Source organism: Sminthopsis crassicaudata, chromosome 1 (assembly GCF_048593235.1).
Source record: "Sminthopsis crassicaudata isolate SCR6 chromosome 1, ASM4859323v1, whole genome shotgun sequence".
NCBI lineage: Eukaryota > Metazoa > Chordata > Mammalia > Dasyuromorphia > Dasyuridae > Sminthopsis > Sminthopsis crassicaudata.
Window position 1 is genome coordinate 224,883,625 of NC_133617.1, and position 27,499 is coordinate 224,911,123.

General features: G+C 33.0%; 1 protein-coding gene across 3 annotated transcripts in view; it reads left to right on the forward strand.

Annotated features, from left to right (window-relative positions):
* LAMA1 (laminin subunit alpha 1) overlaps positions 1-27,499 on the forward strand; it is a 188,870-nt gene that overhangs the window by 12,304 nt on the left and 149,067 nt on the right. For all 3 annotated transcript variants that reach the window (XM_074275272.1, XM_074275281.1, XM_074275290.1), the window contains 2 exons: positions 25,921-26,091; positions 27,063-27,175. In XM_074275272.1, the coding sequence (XP_074131373.1) occupies positions 25,921-26,091; positions 27,063-27,175 (284 nt within the window). The remainder of the gene's footprint in view (positions 1-25,920; positions 26,092-27,062; positions 27,176-27,499) is intronic.

The following is a 27,499-nucleotide window of genomic DNA, read 5'->3' on the forward strand; positions in this document are numbered from 1 at the left end:
CCAAGCTCTATCAGTTTTCACCTCTGTAACATCTCTTGAATATTCATCTTTCTCCCTGCCACTTCTTTAGTAGCCACTCTTATCACCTCAAACCTTGATTACTACCTTAGTCCCTGGGTGGATAAGTCTCTCCTAATCCATCCTCTATTCATTCATCCATTAAAGTGGCTTCTTAAAAAAGGGCTTCTAAAACTTCTTCTACTTGTGACCCGGAGAATTTTTTTTTATGTGACCCTTCCTTGAATCTTCTGGTAACAAGGTGCATGTGTAGTGCAAAACATGCATGTTGTATTTCCAAAACTGCAGTGAATTTGCACAATACAACATGGACAAGTGCTGCCAGAACCACCTTGGATTCATTACATATTTGATTCTGAATTTATTTTTTGGTTGTTGCATTCAGAAGTCTTTTATTGTTGCCAAGTTTTTCTTGATTCCCACATTCAGTTATGGGCTTGAGACTCACAGTTTAAGAAGTTTTGTCTTAAAGCACAGATTTAATCATATTTTTCTCTTCAATAAACTCTAATGGCTTCCTATTGATTTCAGGATCAAATGCAAACTGCTGTTTGGCATTTAAAGCCCTTCATAATCTAGCCCCCTTCTACCTTTCCATCTTTTTACACCTTACTCCCCAATATGTACTTTTTGATCCAGTAACAAGGATCTCCTCATTGTTCCATGAACACGGCACTCCATCCCTTGGCTTTGGACATTTTCCTCTCTTTGTCCCCAATGCTTTGAATGCTCTTTCTTTTCTGCCTCACCTAGTTGCCTCCCTGTCTTCTTTTAAGTCCCAACTAAACTATTTTTTACTGGTAGTCTTTCCCAATTTCTTAATTCTAGTGCTTTCTCTTTATTAATTATTTCTTACTAATCCGATATATAGCTTGCTTTGTATATATGAATTTACATAATTTATTATGTTCCTCCTCCTTTCCTTTTCCTCCTCCTCCTTCTCTTCCTTCTCTCTGTGTCTCCCTCTGTCTCTCTGTCTGTCTCTCTTTCTCTCTCTCTCTTTCTCTCGTCTTTCCTTTCTTCCTTCTCTCTTGTCTCTCTCCTTTCTCCTCCCCAGCATCACAGGCATGTACCACCAGCCTGGCCCAGATTTTTCTAAATTTAGGAGATTAGATTTTTTTTTTTTTTTTTGGTTTGTTTATTTGCTCTGCCACTTCACAGAGGTTGACTCATTGAGTGTATATTTTTATCACATTTTAGCTTGGTTTTTAAGATAAATGTATATATTTAGACTTGAAGGGGCTCTGAAGTTATCTAGTTTGATATCCTCATTTGCTTTTTAAGAAAACTGAATTCCAGATAGGTTGTGATTTGCCAGTTCAGTCAGTCCAGGGACTCAACTCTATCACTACTATTCCACGTGGTTATCCACCATTCCCACTCTTAAGCCCTGGATAATTTTCACTGCAAGTGCTTTCTTGATCAAATTTCTCTACATTGTATTTGTAAAGTTGATTTTTGGATGTGAATTTTAACAAAATCACTTTAAATTAATTAAAATATATTGTGTATATTGCTAGAGAAGAAAATGGCAAACCATACCATTACCAAGAAAACTTCAAATGAAATTATGAAGAGTTGGACTCAATGGAAATGACTGAATAACAAAATATCATATTTTAATAACTTTTTAAAATAACTTTGAAAAAACAGAACAACAATCCACTAATGTGTAAAAATAGATTTTCACTTATAATAAAACCTCAGTTATCTGGTTTCCAGGTAAAAGAAGATCAAAAAAGTCAGAGTAAGCCATTGCTTCCTCTCCTTTTCCTTTTCACCCCACCTTCAAGTAGCTGAATATATCAGTGTCAGGACTGTGATTGTTACTGGGTGCTTTGATTTGAATGATAGCTTCAAAGTCCACATAGGGGAGTGAGAGCAATGATAATTGATAAACTTAAGTAGTTCTAGAAACCCAGATGTTAAGAATGCTGCAAAGAGAGAAATCTAACCTGAGAAGAAGAAAAGATTTATTGATTAGAATAGAAAAGAGAAAAGAGATAGAAGTGATAGAGGTGATAAAAGTGGAATGAGGATGGGGGAAGGGAAAACATGACAATTTAACTTTGACCTCAGATAAATAGAAAAGTTCACCCATCTACTTATTATAAACCAGATCTTGTTCATGACTGTATTGTCTAATTTGCCTGAAGTGAGGTACATCTATAAGGTGCTATTTGCCATTTTTGTTTTTGTGAATTGCAGCAAAATGTAAATTGAAGAAGGTCCAAATTTTAAAAATGATTTTCTATTCAAAGAAAATTGGCAGTGAAATATATCTTTCATTCAAAAAACTTAGTCTAGCTATGTTCAGTGAATCTGATTGCCAAAGGATTAAATCATCAAATGATTATTTCTTTTGGCTTCAATTGCTCATTAAATTGTCCCTTAGACTTAAAAATAATCTTAGAAATTCTTTGGTCCAGACATCCTTATACCTGAAAAAAAATTTTTTTTGGGTAGGTGAGCTAAAAATGATTTTTTCAATATCTTAAAATACATGAAAATGTTAAAACCATCCTTTGCAAGGGCTATCGTTATGAATCCTGAGGAGGATGACAATATATGTTATTATATAGAGAATCCAGAAATATGAAATAATAAATCTTTAAAGCAAAAATATCAAAACATACAAATATTGTATTTGCAAAAGATATATTATGATTCAGTGGAGAACAGTGATATTAGATATGAAACCTAATGTGGTTATCTGTATAGCTGATTGACTGGCCTCATGTAGATCATGTGCTTTACTTTCTCTTTTTGTTACTGAATAAATAAAACAATAATTTGTTTTATGAGATTTTTTTATACGATTGTTTTGAATTTTTTTGTTTTGTTTTGCTTTTGAGAAAAGGATGACATAATAAAGACATATAGATGAAGAAACAAAAATAAAAGTGAACTTATTCAAATAAAAATTGGAAACACAAGAGTCAAGAGTCTTGGATTTTAGGCACATTACTCTCTAGCAATGTGACAACTAAATTACAACTTTTCTTGGTGTCATTGTCTTCTATAATATAAGGGGTTTGGATCCATAGTTCTCAAAGTTTCTGATGTCAGAACCCCTTTTCATTCTTTAAAATTATTGAGCACTATATATTCAAACAAAATTTATCAATAAAAATTTTCATATTATATAATCAGTTACTCATTGACTATTTTAATTAAATAATGGTCTGTTGGATGAATGTACACTATATATAAGTAAATGCAAAGTAATTTCAAGAAGAAGAAAGTATTAATGAAATTGAAGGGATCAGGAAAGATAACAAGTAGGAAAAGCATTGATATGATGGTTTGAATGAAGTAAGGGGTCCTGTGAGATAGAGATAAAGAAAAAAATGTGTTCTAGACTTATGCAAATGTCTACGAAAATGGAACAAGTAGTAGATCAATTTGACCAGAGCATAAAAGCAAGCAAAAGAAAAAGGAGCTAGATAACTCTGATCTAGATAATAATCAAGACAATTCCAAAGAAACCTTGATAAAAATGCTGTCCACCTCCAGAGACAACCAATGAGTACTGAGTGCTGATGGAACTACACTTTTGTTATATCTATCAATATTTACTGCATTAAAATTTCAAATGCATTATTACTAATAAAGGACAGCTAGGTGATATAATGGATAGAGCTCTGGGCCTGAATTCAGGAAGTTCATCTTCCTGAGTTCAAATTTGGCCCCAGATACTTACTAGTTATGTGACTGTAGGCAAACTACTTCACCCTATTTGCCTCAATTTCCTTATCTGTAAAGTGATCTGGAGAAGAAATGGAAAGCCCAAATGGGGTCATTAAGAGTCTGGCAGGACAGAAATGACTGAACAACAAAGAAAAAGTGTTATTAAGGAAATAATTTTCATTTTGTGGAAAGTATCTTTAAGTATCTTAAGAACTCAGCCTTCCCTAGACCACTTTGAGAACCACGGTATTAGATAAAGGACAGTTAGGTAATACAGTGAATGGAGCATCAGGCTTTAACCTTCTTCAAGGTTAAGTGAGCAGTCCAGGGTCACACAAATAGTAAGTGCCTGAGGCCAGATTTGAACTGGAGAACCTGAATTCTCCTGGCTCTCCAGATCCTGACTGTCTTTCCATTCTGTTCTCTGTAGACATAGATAACTGAGAAATAGCTTTTATCTTTTGACAACATTCTAACAATGGGATAATCTTGTCTGATACTTTTGTCTCTGATATTAGCTATTTAACCTTGGGCTAATAATTTAACTTTTTCAGGTTTCATTTTCCTTATCTATAAAGTGACAAATGCTTGACTAGATTGTTTCTAAAGTCTTGGACAACTCACACATTCTATATTCCCGAGATTAGAGGTGAAATTGCATCATTTACTTTAAAGTGGGCTTTTGTTTTTCTTGTTTTCCATTCACCAAATGGTCATTTTGTGAACTGAAAAAATTAAGACATTAAAAAAAAAATGGTTACTTTTTAAAAAGCTGATTACTTTGCTCGTTTTTAAAAAAAGTTTATGAAGGTTAACTATATGAGAATTAAGATAAAACATTTTGCATCATCTCAGTGCAATGTGGAATGTAACATTTCTGATTCTCATATTTTCTTATTCTAGAGAAATACATTCTTCACTTTCATGTTTTGCCTCCTCTTAATGGTATTATGTTAATAGAGGCATGATGACATGGTTCTTGGGTTCAGGAAGACACTTCTAAGTCTTGCTGTTTCTGACACATGTATGCTAATTGTATGACACATAGTCAAGGACTGACCCCTGGCTGGTTACCTTGCTCTGTAGTGTTCCAGGTAACTTTCTAGAAGTCTAAATTGCATATAAGTTGCTTATCAGAATCGATGAGGGAGTTTCCCCACTGGTAGTTTTTAATTATGAAATCACCCGACTGGAACTTTTCTCCCCCCCACCCCCCCAAAAAAAAGTAAATAGATACTAAAATTCTCTAGATGCTATGACTTGTCATTTCTTGATTGTAAGAAAGAATAACTGTAAAATATTTACTGAATCTTGGCCTTGGTTAGTCTTTATTGTGAAAGAGCAGATGATCGTTTGTCCCTAGGGATATATGTAGCTTTTTACTTTTCTCTCCTCTTCTCTCTCTGTTGTTTCTTTCCCTTCTTGCCAAACTTCCAATTCTTAGGCTTCACCAGAACAATACCTTGCCTTTATTAACTCAGTTACCTATTTTCTGAGATTGTTGGTTGTACAAGATTCAATTGGAATTACCCTGGGGCTTTGAATTATGTGTTCAAACAAAATTTATCAATTAACAAAATTTTAATATTACATAATCAGTTACTCATTGACTATTTTTGTTAAATTATGGTCTATTGGGGGATGTATACTACATACATAAGTAAAATGCAAAGTAATTTCAAAAAAGGAGAAGGTGTTAAGAAACTGAAGGGATCAGGAAAGAAAATATGTAGAAAGAGTATTCCTATGATGGGTTGAATGAAATAAGAGATTCTGTGAGAAGGAGCTAAAGTAAAAATGTGTTCTAGACTTATGCAAATCTCTAAAAAAATGGAAAATTTTTATATATGGAACAAGTAGTAGATTAGTTTGACCAGAACTTTAAAGCAAGCAAAGGATAAAAGGAGCTAAGCAATGATCTAGACAGTTCCAAAGAAACCTTGATAAAAAAACACTATCCATTTCCAGAGAGACAACTGATTAATATCGAGTGCTAATGGAAGTATGCATTTTTCACTTTTGAAATTTTTCTCCTGTGTGTTTTCTTTTGCAACTTGGCTAACATGGAAATGTTTTGTATGATTTCACATGTAAAATTGATATTGTATTACTTAACTTCACAAGGGGTGGGGGAAAGACAAGAGAAAAGAAAGAATTTGGAACTCAAACTTTTTTTTTAATTTTTAATTTTATTTTATAATTATAAATTTTTTTGACAGTACATATGCATGGGTAATTTTTTACAACATTATCCCTTGCACTTACTTCTGTTCAGATTTTTTTCCCTTCCTCCCCCAACCCCCTCCCCCAGATGGCAGGCAGTCTTATACATGTTAAATATTTTACAACATATTCTAGATACAATATATGTGTGTAGAACCAGATTTCTTGTTGCACAGGAAGAATTGGATTCAAAAGGTAAAAATAACAGTTTACACTCATTTCCCAGTTGGAACTCAAACTTTAAAAAAATGAATTCAAAAATGTTTTAAATGTGATTGGAAAATACCTAAAAATCTATTTTTCTTTTTAAAAAATTTGTTAAACTGTGAAGAGTTGAAGACTAAATGACTTGCCACACTGTTAGTGCCTGTCTGGGCCAATATTCAAATTCACATTACTGACTCCAGGTTGAGTGCTCTATTTTCTGTACCACCTAACTATCTATTTTGTTGTTCAGCCATTTTAGTTGTGTGAGTTGGACACTCCATTTGGGATTTTATTGGCAAAGATCTGGAAGTGGTTTGCCATTTTGTTCTCCAGTTCATTTCACAAATGAGGAACCTGAGAAAAATAGCATTAAATAGTTCTGTCCAGTCATTTAGTAAATGTCTGAGCCCATATTTGAACTCAGGAAGATGAGTCTTCCTGACTCCATACCTGGTACTCTATCTACCATGGCACCCAGCTGCCTGTCTCATAGGATAAAACATATAATATAATGAAAATTGTTTTGACCTCTTGGGAACCACTAGTACCCCTCCCCACCTCAGACCATCCTTTTAAAACTGCTGTAGTAAAAATGAGATGATTAGTCTAGATGCAAAAGTCGCTTCCAATAGTGAAGACATCTAGCAACTCAAGAGTCAAGAATGGAGTTAACAATTAAAACCCATAGTGTCAGATATCTGTATACAAATATGCAAACTTGTTAATGGTAACAAGGAAGACAAATTGAAAGTCCTGACTGATGGAAGGAAATAATTTTGATTCTCTAGAATTGCTAAGATTTGGTGAGATGAAGTTATAATTGGGATATGACTCTGAAATGATGTACCTCTCTCAAAAGAAAGAGGATAGTTAAAATGCAAATGGAGTAGCACTAGATAGTAAAAAGTTATACTCAAGAAAATCTAGGCACTATAGGAATAAACATGACAAAGAACATTGTTGAAGGATCAATAAAGTCAGAAGCATGAATGATATTGTATTAGTATGTATTTCAGACAACATGAAGGGGGGAAAAGGGAATTGATGGAGGATTTGGGAAACAGCTTACAAGCCTGACCCAGCAGCATGGCATAGCAGTGATGAGAGACTTTAGATGTTTGGATATTTTTCAGAGGGCTTATTTTGCCAAAAAAAGTACAGCAGCAGTTACCAACTGTTTAAAATACTCTAATAATAACTTCCTCCTTTAAAAAGTGGGGGTCCTAATAAGGGGAAATGGTATTCTGATGGGAACCTTGAGGGAAAGCAACCACTCTGTCATAATTTATGACACAGAAGAATCAGAAAGGGATGGTTAGTTAACATCTAAAGAAAAAGGGGAGGGGAAACCTAATAACATTAACGACTTTATCAAGAACAAGTCATGCCAGACCAACCTCATTTCTTTTTTGGCAGGTCACTAGAGTAGTAGATCAATAGAACACTGTAGGTATAGTTTATCTAAATTATTAGTAAAGCAAAGTAAGTTATATTATTCTTGTGAAAAAGTTGAGGAGTTAGGGTTAGATGATTGGTGGATTTGGAAAAGGTTAGAATTGCCTGACTTAAAGAATAGTCATTAATTCTTTGATGTCAACTTAAAAGGAGGTTGCCAGTTGAGTGACTCAGGGATCTATTTGTGGTTATGTAATATGTTGTATTTTTATCGATGACTTGGATAAATTCATTCTTATTAAACTTTCATAAGACACAAAACTGGAAGGATTGGCTAGCATGTGGGACAACAGATTTGGGACCCTCAAAAATGTAGATATTCTACCCACTACAACATTGGACTACATCTAATATGATAGAATGAAACAGAAATAAATGTAGTCTTATATTTGGTTTGATAAATTAAATTCCTTACTATAAGATGGGGTAGATATGGCTAAATAAAAGTTGTATCTGAAAAATATCTGGGATTTTCAGTAAACAGCAAGCTCAATATGGGCAGAACTAGGGGGGGAATATATGAAAATTAGAAGGAAGCTAATTTTTAGGCTTCTCATAATGAAAACTTCTTAATAATTAGAAGTTTTGAAAAATCTATAATAAGGATTGTCTTGGTGAGTCCTGGGCTTCCTCTTGCTGGAGCTCTTCCAGCAAAGGCTAAATGATGATGAATCATTTGGGATTTTCTAGAATTGGATTCTTTTGCAAGTGTGATTTAGATAGCTGATCTTGGAGTTCCCCTCCAAGTCTGAGGTTCTGGGATGCTATAATTCTATAAAACTTAACAATTTATACTGGAGGTGACCCTCTGAATCCTGGCAGACTATAGCATCATTAATGGGGCAGCTAAATAGGGAACAAGTTACAAGTTAATTCTATGGTGTGAAAGTTTTCAAACTTTTTATTCAGCAGGAAAAGCATCTGCAGTCACTGCCTATGCAGCTTTCAAATAAAGTGAGATGTTAGTTTGACTGGAAGAGATCTCACTGTATGCATGGCATAGGAAAACATTTTAGGGCAAACCTTTTTAAACTGTGGTTTGCCTCCCCTTATGGGGAGGTCTGAATGTGTGAGGTGATGAAATTATGATTTATTATCAGTAAGTGTTTGATTCAGCATGCCTATTTTATATGCTTATATACCTAGGATCACATAAACATTTCTTGGTTGAAAAGGGGTCACGAGTGGAAAAACTTTAAGGAGCTCTGTTTTAGGGGAACTGTCTTAAATGTCAGGCAGCAGCAACAGCCCCCTGATTCACATCCTGTTCTGCAGGGAAGTTTTCGGAAAATCCTCAAATTTGGATTTTGTGTAGCTAAACATTTCTAAAGGTTTCAACACGAATATTAATCTTGGTAGTCACTGTACTTCTTTCTTTGGCAATGAGTATAATCATTATAGTTGGACAGGACTTTAGGGGTTGTTTCCTTCAATTTATACTTAAAGAAAAACTCTTCTGACTATATTTCCAACACATTATTGTCACCATTTTTGCGTTGATTATCTCCATTGATGGAGAACCCCATCCCTCCCCCCAGCCTTCATGCTGGACTTCTTGGGCAACTTGTCCTACTTTGGAATAACTGCAGTTATTAGAAAGTGTTTCATTTGTTTAACTGCACTAGCTGGGCACATAGTAAGTGCTCAGTAAATATTTGTTGATTTAATTTATATTAAGCCCCAGTCTGCTTCTCATTTTCATTTCTGCCCTTGAGTCAGGTGAAACAAATCTAATCTTTCTCTTCTTAGAAATAACCTTTCAGATGCTTAAAGATAGCCATCAGATCTTTTCTTACTTTTCTCTGGACCCATCTAGATGGTGTCTCATCATATTGATGTCTTTTACTCCAGCCATCCTTCTTAACATGGAAAGCCCTGACTGAGGACTATCTTGTAGTTTTAAATTTATTAGGTAGATTGTAATCTCTCTCCAGTTCTGGATAGGGCCTGGATCAGTGCAACCCAAGACCACACAGGCTTTTGACTCCCTGCAACCCAGGGATCATGTGACTTAGTCTCAAGGGAAAACTTCACTCAATCAGTCCATTCAATCTTATGCTGTTTAGTCCATTATTACAATTTTTATTACATTATTACAATTTATCAAAATTGGTGTGTATCCCTTTCCAGAACCAAATTTTAATAATACCTTCATCACAATGGAGGCACCCAGGTGCTAAAATGCTAAAAATGCTAAGTTCAAATACTACTTCAAATCCTTACTATCTTAAATTGCCAATAAACAAATCATTTAATTTATGTGCCTCAGTTCCGAAATGTCAAATGGAGATTAGTATTTGTAAAATGCTTTGCAAATCTTAAATTGCTATATAAATGCTAACTATTAATATTCCTCCAGTCAAAAATGTGTAGTGCTTACTATGGAAGAGTAATTATACTCTTCTGGGAACTCAGCAGAAAGCCTTCTTCGAGACAACTTTGGAAGAAAGTGCTAAGTATTATTATTATTATTATTATTATTATTACTATTTTATAAAACTCAGCCCTCCCCCCCCACACAGAATGACTCACTCAGTTAACACAGTCAATATGTCTTTTGTCTCTAAGGTAAGTGTTGCTTCCACTATACTACATTGTCCCTCTATGAAGAAGTGATACAGTCAAAAACCTCTTCTATGAAGTGTAAATCCAGGGCAGGTAGGTGGCGCAGTGGATAGAGCACCAGCCCTAAAGTCAGGAGGACCCGAGTTCAAATGTGGTCTCAGACACTTAACACTTCCTAGCTGTGTGACCCTGGGCAAGTCACTTAACCCCATTTTCCTCAGGGGAAAAAAATGAAGTATAAATCCTTTCTGAAATGGAGCATAGGATGAAGTCTCCCAGCTCTGTCTGCAGGGACTTCCCAAGAAAACTATGGGCTAGAAACCAAAGAATTCCGTGTATATTGTGAAAGAGTTTAGTTTTCTAAAGGAATCAGGACCTGTGGAGGTTACAAGGAAAGTTTTTGGTTTAGGCTGAAGGTCTTGGCTTAACCTTAACCTTATTAATGATTAATATGCAACGCAGAGATGGCGATAAGTAGATAAAATGTAGCTGTGGTGTGGGAAAAAAGAGCAGACAAAAGAATGGGTTTGAAAAGCTTATGTTCCTCCAAGTGTTTGTGTTGGTGAGGAAAATACAAATTGTTAGGCCCTGATCTTTATTCGTGAGAAGTTTGTGGAAAATTTAATGAATTTTGTTAAAATGGAAACAAAGAAGTCTATCCAGTATAACTGTTGTAATTTTTGAGAACTACTGACCTTATTATACCTTCAGGCTAATACTGTACTGTATTCCTCCCATTCATTTTTTATAAACAGATTTTCACTTAAACATGTGAAGGTGCCTTGGGAAGATTTGCAAAGTTTAAAAGTTAGGTTAAATCTTAATTATTAATGACTTTAATAAGGCAAGATGTCTTATATATAACTTAACAACAGAATTGAGAACTTGATAAAAATGTGTACATATAATATACATATTATATATACGCACACATACACAATATGTGTATATGTTATGTCTGTATGTAAGAAAATGATGGCCCTAGTCCCAATAGACATTTGTAAAATCAAAAAAATGTTGAGCACATATAAATCATTCAGGGACACAAAGCGCCAATTATCTTGTGGAATCAGTATATATAAACTAACCAACTATAAGCCTTGAACAAGTTACAAAAATTGTAAGCAGATGCAGATAATTAATTTTTCTCCCCAGGCAATTTCAAAATTTAACTTGTTGATATGTCCTTATCTAATGTTAAAGGCTCTCTGTCCTGGTCAAGGACACTTTGAATGAATTGTTATTAACTATTTCAAGATAACGTTGTTACTAGCACAGCACATTAATCTTTGCAAAACTCTTTTTTCCCTTTAAAGGAGACTCATCTATTCAGCAGCTTCCCAGAGTAATTTTTTAAAATTAGTTTTAATAAGTACCAAATTCCCCAGTTTAGACTAGCCTTTCCTCTTCACCTTGTCTGCGTTTTTATTATAAAGAACTTTTGGTACATATTTATCTAGTGAAATCTTAAGCATCTTTTTTAAGCCTTTCTTTTTTTTTTTTTTTCTAAGAATCATCAATGATTGTTGAATTTAAAATAATAAATTACCATATGCATGTGTGGGGAAAGGGGAGACATTCTTTTGTCTAGTTTTTATTTTCTAGGCTGAAATTGAGGAGATCACTTTTATTTTAAAAGGTTCCACAATGTGTAGTGAATATTTGTATGTACTTTTCATTTGAGCAGCCAAATCATTCCATAATGACTGTTATATGGTTCTTATTTGAATTTTTTTGATTAAAACCCCAGTTACTTTAAGTAGCCAAATGACTACTTTTGTATGGTTCTCATCTGAATTTTTGTTATTATTGTTGCTTAGTCAATTACTCTTTGAGACCCCAATTGGGGTTTGCTTGGCAAAGGTACTAGAAATGGTTTACCATTTCCTTCTCCAGCTCATTTTATAGATAAGGAAACAGATAAATTGGATTCAGTGACTTGTCCAGAGTCACATAGCTGGTAAATATCTGAGGCTGAATTTGAACTCAGATCCTCTTGATTCCAGGCTTGACACTATCCACTGAGTCATCTAGTTGCAGTTCTCTATAATGGGCATATATTTGGAAACATTTAGGTATTTGCCTATCTTGCTATTGTTTTGAAAGCTACTGAAATTATACTAGTTAATTCCTAGGAGAAAAAAAAAGTCTGATAATTAGAAAAACAAGTTAATTATTGAGGATTATAGGATTTTTGATTTACCAAAGGAATTCAAGAAAGCAGAGTTCAAGTTTTCCAGGTGTGCCCAAGTTATCCACAGATCATTAAATCTGATGGAGATTGGATACAACTAGAAAGATCAACCATAAACATTTGTTTGAAGAAAAAAATGATGATTTTACATTTATATTGCATTTCTTATGAGCCAAAAACTGTGCTAAGGATTTTATAGTTATTATCTCCTTTGGTCCTCATACCAACCCTAGGGAGTAGGGTTTTACAGATGAGGAAACTGAGGCAAATGCAGTTTTGCCAAAGTCTATGTTTGAACTCAGGTCATCTTGACTCTTAGCCTAGTAGTCTATACACCGAATTTTTTTTTTTTTTTTGCAATTTACGTCTAGTTTGCTATCAACTTATTTTTCTGAGTATATGGATTTTATATAAACTGCGGTATAAAGTATGCCTGTGTATTTTTATAGAAGATATGTGTGCAGGTAAACTTACCTAAATATAGGAGTCTTCTGTCTATTTTTAGAATGTAATACTTGCTTTAAGTGTCAATGATATATAACTACTTCCTCTTCAGAAATTTTTTCCACTTGAGGTTATCCAAATGACTTTTGGGGTCATTTATTCATTTGATAAAGTGGTTTTCTTTAAATTAAGAAAAATTCTGTCATAAGACAGGTACTCATATTTCCTGACTATGGTAAAAGGAACTAGAACTATGACTTCACAGGGATAAAGAACTCCCAGATAATTGTCTTGATGAATGCAAGTGGGCAACATTTTTTGAAATTTACAATTTTAGGGAGAAGAAAAAAATTGAAAAATTAAGTCTTTGCAAAAACGAATGTTGAAAATTATCTTTACTTGTATTTGGAAAAATAAATACTATTGAAAATGTAAAAGAAAAAAAATTACAATCTAAGAGAGTTGTTTATATTCTTGAGAAGTTAAATGACTTGCCAAGAGTCACAGAGCACATACATTCATGAACCATGATTTCTTCAACTATTTTCCATCTGATGCTCATTTACTTTCTTTCCATATTTTTCTTACTACAATGAAAAAAGGTGTTGCTAAAAATATTTTGTGTAGATGAGACTTTTCTTTCAGTTATTACCTTATTGGGATATATGATTTACAGTGTATTCTCAAAAATTTGAATCATGTTCTTTGATTAATTCCAAATTAATTTTCAGAGTAGCTATACAAATTCTTAGCTCCATCAGTGGTACAGTAGTGTCCTCATCTTTTCACACTCCTTCCAACACTGTCCCCATCTTTTGTTTTATTTCTGTGGAGAAAATAAATTACAGTTTGATCTATATTCAACTTTTTAATTTCCTATACCCCTTTTGGAGCTTCTGAATAAGCTTGGAAGAATTAAAAGCTCACACTATCAGAAAAGTAAAACATGAAATAGTAACTGATAATTCATATTTTACTCTCCTAGAAATTTGATATTTAAAATATTAAAGCATGAAGCACTTAGTGGGATTGTTGAGTAGACCTATCACCTTTAGTTGAACTCTGTATTGCCTGAAAAACTTCATCAAGTTTTGCTTTTTCTGGAAAATCAGGCCAAGGCTTGGGTTCATTTTTTTTTTTTTTTTGCTTGGGGTCATCTCTGAGGAGTGTTATCTTAACTAAAGGGGGTTCCTTCCACAGCACTTGACACTGAATGAAAACCCTAAGAACTCCCAAATTTCCACTACTTTGAAAAATCCCAGTTTTCAGGTTTACTGCTCATTTCTATCACTCAGGGAAAGAGACAGCCAGAGGCCAAGAGCAGGAAGCCCAAGCTCAGACTTGCCTGGACAGCATATGTGCTCATTCACATGTTTAAACAGTTCACTACAGGTTTAGAAAGACTAGAAAAGAGAAGTTGGAAGTTGCCTTCCTTTTTGAGGTCTATCGAATGGATCATTTTCTGATCAATCCTATTTAACACAAACACAAACACAACTTTGCTTGCTAGTCATGGAGCTCAGGACTCTTAAGGGAATTGCTTCATCATTTCAAAGCACACAGTGGTTCTGCAGGGAACCTTGTGAATTACTAGAAGTCAGGTGGAAATTCAGTCCCAATAAATTGTCCTGTAGCCACAGCAGATTTGGGTGAAGGGAGGGGGATTTTCCCTATTATATAAACATATTCATTTCTACTTTTCTTTTAAATGCCATTAGATGTTGTATTGAGTTCATGTGCTTATACAATTAATTCTCAACTTTTGTGGGGGTAATATTTCTAACAAAAAAAAAGTGGGAAATTTAAAAAAAAAAAAAAAAAAAAAGCAAATATCCATACATCAAACCTTTGGAAAACAGGGGATAAGGTTTCCATAACCACCAAAACAGTTAATTATTCCATAGGAATTACTGAAAACACACTTTTCTGCATATAATACTTTACAATGAAACATTAATGTTTTTTCAAATTCTATAGTTCTTTTTTTAATTACAGCTTTTTATTTACAAGATATATGCCTGGGTAATTTTTCAGCATTGACAGTTGCAAAATCTTTTGTTCCAACTTTCCCCCTCCTTTCCCCCACCCCTTCCCCCAGATGGCAGGTTGACCAATACATGTTAAATATGTTAAAGTATAAATTAAATACAATATATGTATACATGTCCAAACAGTTGTTTTGCTGTACAAAAAGAATCGGACTTTGAAATAGTGTACAATTAGCCTGTGAAGGAAATAAAAAATGCAGGCAGACAAAAATAGAGAGATTGGGAATTCTATGAAACTTTAATTTTTGATAATATACACTTTTCTTAAAACAATAACCATGAAATAACCCCTGAAGTGCAGTACATAAAATAAAATTGGTAACATGCAAAAACATTTTCTCAATAATAATTCTCTAGAATTTTGTGCTAACATCTCAATTTTTAAAAAATCAATTCAGACAATATTCAGTTTTCATAATACATAAAATCTACAGTTCAACAAATACTGTATAACAAGTAAAATTCTTAAACTAAAACATGTTTTAATCTGACATTTACCTTCTACTGTGTCAAATGGCATTGTGAGAGTGCTGTGCTGTATACTATCCTGTTGTAAACATCTCTTTCTTGGCCACCCTCTGCAAACCACACTGTGACTTTATTCCATTGTTGGTAGAAAACACAGAGGCTTGAGAGCTCCCAGCATCACCTTTAAAGCCATACTGTATTTTTAAGGCATAATTACAGAATTTGAGTTTTAAAGATAAACAATGAAAATATGCAATGAATACATGAAGAGTTCTTTAAAGTGAAGGTCAGGGTGAACAAGACCAGTGAAGAAGTAAATAAGCCTAATAGGATGCCAGCTACTCTACAAACTTGCATACAATTGCCTCTCTTTTTTTCCTGTACTATGCATAGTCACAACTATATATGGTTTCTTAAACAAAGTGAAAATGAGTTTACTAATAAAATTGTCCATAGTCATAAAAGAAAAACATGTAAATATTGAGGACTGACTGTCTATTCAAGATATAGTCCACATTTTCTTGCCTAGGTTTTTTTTTTAGAAGTCCTGATTTTTAAAATTTTTGATAGCTTTTTATTTTTCCAAATACAAGCAAAGATAGTTTCCAACATTAACCTTTGTAAAACCTTATGTTCAAAAAGTTCCAAAATCAGTTAGCAATCTGATATAGGTAAAACGTGCAATTCTTCTAAACATTTTTTCCATATATGTCATGGTGCGCAAGAAAAATTGATCAAAATGGGAAAAAAAAAACCCAAGCAAACAAATAATAACAAAAAAGTGTTCTGTCTACACAGTTTTTTCTCTGAACACACACCTCTCTTTCCATCACAAATCTATTGGAATTGCCTCGAATCTCCTTAATATTTAAAAGAGCCAAGTCCTTCACAGTTGATCATTACATGATGTTGTTGCTGCTGTGTACAATGTTCTCTGGGTTCCGCTCACTTCTCTTAGCATCAGTTCACATACATTTTTCTAGTTCTACCTTACTTTTTAAGGGAATTATATGTTGAAATTAATATTGGTAGCCACAAATGAGGTGGATGATATTGGACAACTTTTTTTTTCACTTTTTATGTTATTAAAGCTTTTTATTTTCAAAACGTATGCATGAAAACAACTGTGTGGACATGTATACATATATTGTGTTTAACATACACTTTAACATATTTAACATGTATTGGTCAACTTGCCATCTGGGGGAAGGGGTGGAGGGAAGGAGGGGAAAAATTGGAACAAAAGGTTTTGCAACTGTCAATGCTGAAAAATTAACCATGCATATATCTTGTAAATAAATACTATAATAAAAAAAAGACATATGCATGGAAAATTTTTTTAACATTGACTCTTTCAAAACCTTGTGTTCCAAAATTTCCCCCATTCTTCCCATCCTCTCCTCTAGATGGTAAGTAATCCAATATATGTTAATTCTTCTATACATATTTCTACCATTATCATGCTGCACCAAAAAAAAAAAAAATCAGATCAAAAAGGAAAAAAAATAAGAAAGAAAACAAAATGCAAGCAAATAACAACAAAAAAAGTGAAAATGCTCTGTTGTGATCCACACTCAGTTCACACAGTTCTCTCTCTATCTTCATCAAAGACCACTGGATTTGGCCTGAATCAGTTGTTGAAGAGATCCCCGTTGAACAACTCTTAAATGAGATGTCTCTAGCCCTCATTTTTCCCATCTGTAAAAAGAAAAGCTAGATGATCTAGCAGGTCTCTGACTTCTCAAAAATTCCTTAACTGCATTAAGTTTCTGATTTTTAGGGATGCCTTTTTTAGTAATTGCTTTTATCCAGGTCTCTTCAAATCATCTTCTTCCCAATTTTTGCTTTAGGACAGTTAACTTCTATCCGAATGAGGCATGAACATGAAATTCCATATGAGTTGAGTGATTTATTTCCTGATCTGGTGAGGGATATAGTATATGAAATGTATCACCTAAAACAATCCATTAATTATCTATGAATTTTAAAATCCAGTTAATTATTAAATTTCTGCCTTTATGTTCAAACTACTATCAAATTACTATCTAATTATTAGCCAAGTAATGAATTAGCATGGAAGGTCCTATGTTTTATTTATTATGGGTATGTGAAAAGATGGACAATCTGAAATATAATTGTAGAATTCTAATATACTTGTGGAAATATGCTTATTCCATGTGAACACTTAGAAATATAATAAAATTTGAAGAGTTAAGTTCCAACAAATAGCTTCAATTAAAATTCAGTCTTCTCCTGATCCTTTCTTGCTTCTTAATCCCCTCATCTCCCTTTACATAGAGATTTAGATTATTTCATATAAAGTAGGCTTATACTTTATAGCATATTTGCTTAGAAGATGATAATACATTATCACTAGATGCAAAGATCAGAATTAAATTACTTTAATGTATCTTTCTTGGGGTTTTTGAGTTGATGTTGCATATAATAAATAAAGTTTTGTCTAAGAGCTTCTAAGGTCTTTTCTTTGGTTAAATCAATTAGAAAACCTGCCATTCCGGATTTGGAAGTTAGAACAGGCACAGGAAACACTTATATCTTACCTGACCCTGCTCACCAAGAAAGTTAAAAACTTTGATTGTTACTCCCACTAAAACGCCCACTTTGTATGGAATGTTTGCCATCTTGCTGAAGTGAATGCTAAGCATTGTGTTGACAGGAAGAATTGGGAAGGGGGAATGGAGAGAGTCCAGGAAGATAAACTTAACATTAAGTATATGCAAAGGGTGGAATAATGCCACTCTAGTTCTTCTTTGTCCTTTCATCCTGAGAACTCACAGAATCTTCAAGTTGGAGGGGATCTCAGACACCATTTGGTCCAATCCAGATGTAACTTCTTGCAAGTCTCAGCCAAAAATTCTACCTTCTCTGGGAAACCTTTCCAGATCTCCTCTAATTCCATTGTTTTCCCTTTGTTGATTATTTTCAGTCTATCTAATGTATAAATTATTTTGTGTAGTTTGCATGTTTTCTTCTACTTGTATGAAGGACTGTGATCTTTTTGAGAGCAAGAACTGACTTTTGCTTTTCTTTGTATCCCTAATATTTGGTACAGAACTGTTGATTATGACTATGAATTGCATTCATTTTAGGATTATTTGCTTTCTTTTTTAGAGAGTAGGATGTAAACTCTTGAGTACTCCTCTGAGAGAGGTTGGATAAATATATAAGCTAGATTATGGATTGACACTATAAAAGAGAGAGGTAGTATGTTTCACAAGATAAATTTTAAGTGTTCCTTAGAACAAATCGGCTCATAATTGGCAATAGCTAGCTAGCTATTATTATTATAATAAGATAATATTTGTAAAGCACTTTATAAACATTAAAGTGCTGCTTAAATTTTGTTAATATTATTATTACCATCAATCAATAAACAATTTATTAAATGCCTACCAGACACTGCTAAGCACTGGGCATACCAAAAGTCATTTCAATTTCTCCTCTTCCTCCTCCTTTTCATCCTCCTCATAAACCAGGACACTTTTCACTATTCTTAGAATAAATGTCTATTGGCCATGTACAGTGAGCACAATGCAAAAAAGACATGATATTAGAAGGGCATGCTAGTGAACATTCTGCTTTTTTACATCAGTCATTTCTGTTCCCCAGTGAACATCCCTTGTAAACAAAGAAAAATAGTTAGAAGCAGCTATGGCTCAGTGGACAAAGCTTTGGCTCTGGAGTCAGGAGGACCTGAATTTTCAAATATAGCCTCAGATACCTAACATTTACTAGCTGTATGAACCTGGGTGAATCATTTAACCCCAATTGCCTCTCAAAACAAGAGAAAACAACAACCACCACAACAACAAAGGAAAATAGTTCATCAAAAACAATTAGGGGTTTGTGAAAATGCATACAACATTTGATCCAGTATAGGACAGTGGAAAGAGTCAAGAGGCACTAGGCATTGTAGACTCCTTTCTGGCACATATGGTCTGTGTGCTGGTGGGCAAATCATTTAGTTTCTCTCAGCCTAAATTTTCTCATTTGTAATATTGAGATAATAACTATAATATTTGTGGGGTGGAGGTTGCAGATTGAGTTATATAAAGTCATTTATAAACTTAACAACACTATATACAATTAAGGTATTATTAAAGTCAAAGAAGCATACTATATATAACTTAAAAATAATTTTCTTGGAATTTGTGTTTTGAATATTACAATGAATATGCATTTCTCTTATATTCCATTCTTTATAGAAAATTTATCCCCAAAGACTTGAACACTGATCATATCTTCCATTTATCCTATGATATTCTTAAAGCAAGGACAATAAACAAATAAATAGTGATTTGTCTTTTTCATATTCCTTTGTTCTATATTTCTGAAACTTTTGTCTGGGATAATATTAAATAGTTATGGGACCTTCCTGAGTATTCTTTGCTCTCAAGCATGACTGATTGGCTTCTTCTTAAATTTAGCAAAATCAGTGGAAAGGGCAGATTGTGTGCTATATGATGTATAATATCTGAATTCTGTAAATTATTGTTAGAAAATTGTGAATGAGAAATAGGGGAGGGATAGGAGGAGAGAAATGGGATAAACAAAATGTTTTTCTGGTTAAAAAAAATAACTGTAAAAGAAATTCTTCCTATAGCTGATTTCTCTTTATATTTTTCCAAGATTCTTCTTTACAACATAGTTTTTTTTTTGACATTATTTCAGTTCACTATTCCATATTTTAAAAAATAGATTTCTTTACATTTATGCTTGTATTCATTATGTTAAAAAGGAAGACACATGTGGTCAAAGTTAAACAAACCAGAGATTTTTATGCCCAATGTGAATAGGCAAGTATAAAATTTTAAAAGTTAGAACTCAAAAACTTTGTTTGGAAAATAAATTTTAAAATACTTCCAGAGCAATTTTTCTGTCATAAGCAAAAATGCCTGAGATTATAGACTCACTAGATTTCCCTGACAAAGGTGATTCAATAGTAGCTAATAAAGGAAATTATAATGTTTAAAATTACTACGGCTCAATCAACATATTGTGCATTTGTAAGTGTAAGAGAATTTTATTTTTTGGTGGGAAAAAACAATCTCAGGAAGTTTTCATTAGTTGCTGGGTTTCTTAAATGTCTTTTAGCCCAAACTTGGCAGTAACATATAGTATTATTGTTTATCATCTGCCTGCTAATTTGTTTAGATGATGTTAAAGATATTTTCAGAAGCAGAGATAATAGGGTACTAAAAGTGAATCTGAAAATGCTGACTTACTCAGAGTATGAAAGAAATTATTGCTGAATGAGAAAGAATTTATTTCATGCTTGATCAGGTTGGTAACCCTGGCAACTTGCCATTCTACCAACTTGCAAGGTTAAATACCATGATAGAGAAACTATCCCATGGTAATTCTTGAGCAGAAGAGCAAATCACAGATGAGAAGACAGACTAAGGAATTCTGGCATACATTCTAAATATCTCATGTGTTAAAGGCATAGCTGCATGATGAAAAATGCATTTTTATCTAAAAATGTAGTTATGTCTGTGCAACTGATTCCCATATCTCCCTCTGCCTTTTGATTTTTCTTGTAAATTCAAACTTTTGTCCCTGATAGGGTTTCCATCTGCCTTTCCTCCTCTTTGTTTTTCCCTTTCCTCCTACGTGATTCTCATAGACAGTTGTCTTCTAGTGAAATGTTTTAATACTCCTTGAAATTAGTATGCAACACTGAGAGCTTGTTTTACCACCTCTTTTAAAATTATTCAGTACTTCTTTTCAAACTCCTCTTCATCATCTTAATGTGATGGTCATTTCAAGGACTGGATTAGACACAAGGAAAGATAGATGACGTTTATTGAAAACTATATTAAACATGACATAGGAATGACTTATTTTTAACCATTTTAAATTATTATTTAATTTCAGAATTCACTTTTATTAGGAAAAAAAAATCCCAGGAACTCTTGTAAATTAATTAAATTAAATTAAATTAAAATGTGTTGCTGCTCTCCAGTTTGCTCCTTATGCTGGAAATGTCTGCTTTTCTCATCTCTGACTCTTAGAATCTTAGCTTTCTTTAAGATCAACCCCAGACTCTTCTACAAGAAGTCAAGTGCGTTTTCCAGGGTTACTCAGCTAGTAAGTGTTACATTTGAATTCAGATTCTCTTGACACTAGGACCTGTATCCACTGCCTATCTAGCTGCCCTTAAGAAACATTTTCTTACTCCCCTTTCCTGTCCTCTCCCTCTTCAAGTTATCTTGCATTTATTAATTTGTATACAAGTTATATTCTCTAGGAAAATGTTAACTCTTTCACATCAGAAAATTTTCTTCTTCCATTTAAATTTTTTTTTTTTAATTTTTGTGTTCTCACTGCAGTGGCTTTTAAACTGGGATATATGAACTTTAACAAAATTATGTTAACTATTTTTAAATATATAATAATGATATATAGCAATATTTCAATAGTTACTTTCTTTTGCAGTCCTGTATATTTTATTCTAAGCATTTAAAAGATCATTCTGAGGATTCCCTAAGGTTCACCAGACTATCAAAGGGTTTCATTACAAAAAAAAGTTAAGACTCATTCCCTGATCCTGCTAGTGCTAGCACATAGTATAAACTTCATAAATATTTGTTGAACCCATTTTCTGTATTTATTTAAAACTTCTTTAAGCAGGTTTAGAATATTATTCAAATTATATGGAGGAAAGGAAAGAGCATTGAGTTTGGTATTGGAGGATCCAGGTTTAAATCTAGTTTTCTATCATTTCTATCATTTCTATCATTACTTTGGGCAGTAACTGAGTAAATCACTAAGCCTCTGAAACCTTCAGTTTCTTCATCTGTAAAATGAAGGATTTGAATTATATGGCCTCTCAGATTTTTTCCTAGTTCTAAACCTGTGATTTTTGGATCCCATGAGAAATCTGCTATATAGATTATCATAACTAAACTACTTCCTTTAGAGAGTAAATGTATGGCTCAGTAAATAGAATGCTGGGTCTGGAATCAAGAAGAGTTGAGTTTAAATATAACCTCAGACACTGACTAACACTGGACTGACCCTGGGCAAGACATTTAACCTCTATTTACCTTAATTCACTAGAGAAAGAAATGGCAAATCATTTTGCCAAGAAAATACCATAATTGGGTCACAAGCAGTTGGATATCTCAACATCAATAAATGTGTCATTCCTATATTCTGAAGGAATTTGGAAATTAATAGGCAAAACTTGTAAGTAAACCTTTTAAACTCCCTCAGAATTTTGGAACAGGCTACTTACTTGGCCACTATGAGAATATATTTCTAGCCTGCCCAGAATTTTTCTAGGAGACAGTTCTCTGAAGTTGGAGAATAAAGTAAGCTGGGAACATTTGCAAGTTAATCAGTAAAGTTCTTTTTTGTTGATACAGTAATTCAGAATGAATTTAATTACTCAAATTGCTTGGTTTCCCTTCTGCCTCAGGGACTTGTTACTGAATATCACAGTGGTTTTCAGCCCTAATTTCATGCTCCCAGCAGCCTCATCCCCAAACTACATATTTTAAGGTCTGTATTGCAATACTCAAAATAAAGTATATTTTAACTTTTTAGAAAATGTTGCCATTTTAAAAATGATACTAAGACCTCAATCTTAGATTCAAAACAGTTCCAGTAGGAAGGATTATGTAGCAATCATTAAATTAATGGATAAGTGAAACCCATCTTCAGATATTGAGCAGTTTTGGGACCCACCTCTGCCTCAGTTTTCTTATCTGTGTAATGGAGATAACAAAGGCACTAACCTCCCTGGATTGTTTTAAGGATTAAATGAAATAATATTTGTAAAACACTTTGCAAATCTTAAAGTGTTCTTTAAATGCTAGGTATTATTATTAATATTATTATCCCAAACTAAAATGATCTCCTAGTAAAACATAATTGGTTATACTATAAATGTAAATGTTTTGTAGAAATCTATGTTAGCAAGTTAAATCTCAAAATTGTAAACTACCTAGGGTAGTCTGTTTGTTTTTATAAAACAAAGTTGGTAGAAAATTGTCAGGCTTCAGGTTGGTGCAGTTTAGTAGGCTGTACACCTCACTGACAAATGAAGCAATTAATAATCACAGAGGCTATGCTTTTGTGGTTTTATTAAGTCATAGGATAAGAATATTCAAAAAAGTTGGTAATATTAGAAAGAATATGGTGAAGAATAGCATTAAAAATGATCACGTTTTAGGGAATTGTTATTAGAACTTTCAGTGATTTATATGACTTCAAAAATCACATTTACTAAATTGTTACTCTTCATTTTAAAATAAAAATATCTTCTTTTTAAAGAAATTTGATTTGAAAATTCCTTTGTAGTGGAACTAAATTAAAATCATACAATTGGGAAATGATCATGAACTTGTGATTTAGTTGGTATGGAAATCTTTTTCATAAATATAGATTACAAGCCATTTACAGCCTCTTGTTTTCTGAGTCTTAGAGAAATTAAATGACTTGCAGTTAAATGCATACAGCAAGTAAATGTTTCAGGGAGACAGATTAAAACAAGTATTCCTGGCTCCAAATTGAGCACTTCTGTACATACCAAGCCTTAGTTCACTTTCTCAACAACTTTAGATCATTTTTGCTTTCATATCCTTGGCCATTACTTATATGATTTTATAGAATCATAGAGCTAGAAAGGACCTTAATCTGACTTTACATATGGGGAAACTGGGTCACAAAGAGTTTGTATATTACACAGGTATTACACAGGCAATAAATGAGTGACGAGTCCAGGATTCTAACTAAGGTGCAGTGAAAGTTGGTAGTCATAGGCCATCACATGATGCAATAGAACTGATCTTTGATTCATGTTTTGGAAGAAAAAACTAACCAAGATTTCTGAGTATAGTACTAATTTATAGCTCATTCAATAAATTGAATTCAATTCAGTCAATGTTTAGTAAGCATTTGCTATACTGGGTATCTTATAGTTCATGTACTTAACAAATGTTTTGAGTAGAACAGTAACTAGCAGTAGATATTGTCATTCAAGGAACTGAATTCCATCCTGCCTCTGCTGTTTAATTCTGGTGTGATCTTAAGAAAGCCACTGATTGCAGTAAATCTTGTATGGTTTTCCTTAGAGTATGAAGAAAGCATTTTTTAGACTTTTAGTACTAGGAAAAAAAAAACCCACTTTTTTTTTTTTTTTTTTTTAAGATTTTTGGTTGTCTCTAGAGTAGGAAAAGAGGAGAAAGAAAAAAGTGCACAGTAGAGAACAAAGAAAAACTTAAAAGGAAGCACAAAAGCTGGTAACTTTGAAAACAATAAGTAGTATTTATTACATAGGTTTTTGGTTTTTTTTTAAACAGTCTGTAATGGAATTTTGGGTTTTATATTGACTATTGTGTATTTGGAAATCTTTTTTTCCCCTTTTCTTGTTTTGATTTAAAGTGTATAATTAATAAAAGATTTGTTTTAGAAAGGGATTTGCCTAGACATTTAAATAAACAAATGTTTGTTAAATGAATAACTGAATTTATTAAGCATATGTATACATAGAAATATGTATATCACAGTTTATGATGTTGTGTTATGTGATGTTATATAATATGATGTCATATGATATGTTATAATAGAATCTTGGCTAGTTTTATGGGAAATTTTTCAAGTAAGAATTTCATGAGGTTGAAAATGCTAAATGATTAATGAATAATAATATTATATAATTATGTGATAATAAAAATATAATAGATCTCATATTTTAAAAAATTTTTAAATCAAGAAGTTTAATTCCTTTTGTTATTGAATTTGTTGTTTTAATGTTGTAAATTTTGTTTTATTAGAAACATTTAAAATAATGGGTATGGTTTGAATGTTAGATCTTTTTCTTCTCAGTTTCTTCTCTGTGAAATATAATACTATCCATTCTTTCCTAGATATTTTGCAGAGATTTATTTCCAATCAAAGGAAAAGTAAACAACTGAATTAAAAGTACCTTTCAACCATATCCAGATGGAAAATCTCTTTATCATATGCTCAATTGTTTTTTAGATCTGAATGTCATCTTCCAAGTACTATTCTGTTTTACTAAAAAATTCTAAAGTTCACAGGAGTTACTATTCTCTAAACACTAGAGAAGATTGAACTTTGTTTTCCAAGAGTCAGAGTTATATTATTCAGAGCTGATTAATGATAAAATCAAATTGTAACAAAGGAACTATGGAAAACAAATGTTTAACATTGAGTTTAATAATATTTTGCATCCTGATTATTTTATTCTGAATTTTTTTTACTCTAAATCTAGTTCTATTCGGGAATCATATATGGAGAGGATGAGGGGAAAACAGAGAGAGAGAGACAGAGACAGAGATAAAAACAGATAGAGAGACAGAGACAGAGAGAGGAAGAGGGAGAGAAGGAATATCCATAGTTCATGATGAGAAAGATTTGTATTAGGGGAAACATCAACACAGAAGGAATATTTTGTTAAAGATTATGCTATTTGAATTTTAAAAGTGGAGATATACTTTGGGTCATCTGAAACAGATAAAATGTAATTTTGATTGATCCAGAAAGAGAAAAGGGACAATCTTGTCCTGTTGGTTTCAAATGCAATATCTTAGTAATCATATTCCTCTTGTCTTTCAGGTTTATTTCCTGCCATCTTGAATCTTGCCAGCAATGCTCACATCAATACCAATGCTACCTGTGGTGAAAAGGGCCCAGAGATGTTCTGCAAACTTGTAGAACATGTGCCAGGACGACCAATCAAAAATGCACAGTGCAGAATTTGTGACAATAACAGTGCTAGTCCAAAAGGCAAGTGTGTGACTTCTAATCAATGTGAAATATTCTGATGTCTATTTTTACATATTGAGTTGCTAATTTGATTATTGCGTTCACTTTCCGTAATGTTATTTTTTACCAGTACTGTTGTTCACTTTAGACTACCATTTTTTTATTAAAGCTTTTTATTCTTAGAACGTTATTATTCAGCATTAGCCCTTGAAAAACCTTGTGTTCCAATTCCCTCCCTCCCCTAGATGACAAGTAATTCAATATATGTGAACATGGCAGAAATATTTATTAAATCCAATATATGCATACATATTTATACACTTATCTTGCTGCACAAGAAAAATTAAATCAAACAGAGAAAATAAAATGCAAGCAAACAACAACAAAAAGAATGAAAATGTTATGTTGTGAACCACACTCAATTCCCACAGTCCTCCCTCTGGGTGTAGATGGCTCTTTTTATCAGAAATCATTGGAAGTAGTCTGAATCATCTCATTGTTGAAGAGAGCCATGTCCATCAGAACTGATCATTCATTAGAATTGGTCATCATTTAGCCTTCTTGTTGCCATGTACAATGATCTTTTGGTTCTGCTCCCTTCACTTTGCATCAGTTCAGGCCTCTCTGAAATCATCCTGCTGATTGTTTCTTACAGAACAATAATATTCCATAACATTCATATACCATAGCTTATTTAACCATTCTCTGATTGATGGACATCCACTCAGTTTCCAGTTTCTTGCCACTACAGAAAGGGCTGCCGCAAACATTTTTGCACCTGTGGGTCCCTTTCCCTCCTTTAAGATCTCTTTGGGATATAAGTCCAATAGAAAAACTGCTGGATCAAGTATGCACAGTGATAACTCTTTTGGGAATAGTTCCAAATTATTCTCCAGAATGTAGACCACCATTTTTAAAAAGTTGTTATTGTTAAAGAAATTTTTATGAAGAATTGAATAGCTGCATGAATGCTTTATTTTTTTTTTAAACAGAACGTCACCCAATCTCAAATGCCATAGATGGTACTAATAATTGGTGGCAGAGTCCAAGTATTCAGAATGGGAGAGAATTCCACTGGGTGACAATCACTTTAGACTTAAGACAGGTAAGCAAAACAAAAGACTTTGAAGACTATACCTCTTTCTCAGATGTCTCTTTTCTCTATTGCCTTTGAAGGAAAACTATTTGCTTTGTCTTATTTTTATATTCTAATACCATTGCTTTGCCAGTACCCCACCTAATATGTAAAAATAATCACAATGTCCAATCTCTTATTTTTCCACATACTTTTTCATATAACTATTTTTGAGAAGAATAAAGATTATATGCTTTGAGATTCTTAGAAGAACCATTTATTTAAAAGTGTTCAATTAAAGAGACTTTGATTCAAATTTCGATTCTGTTACTTTTTGTAATATTTGGGCTAGCT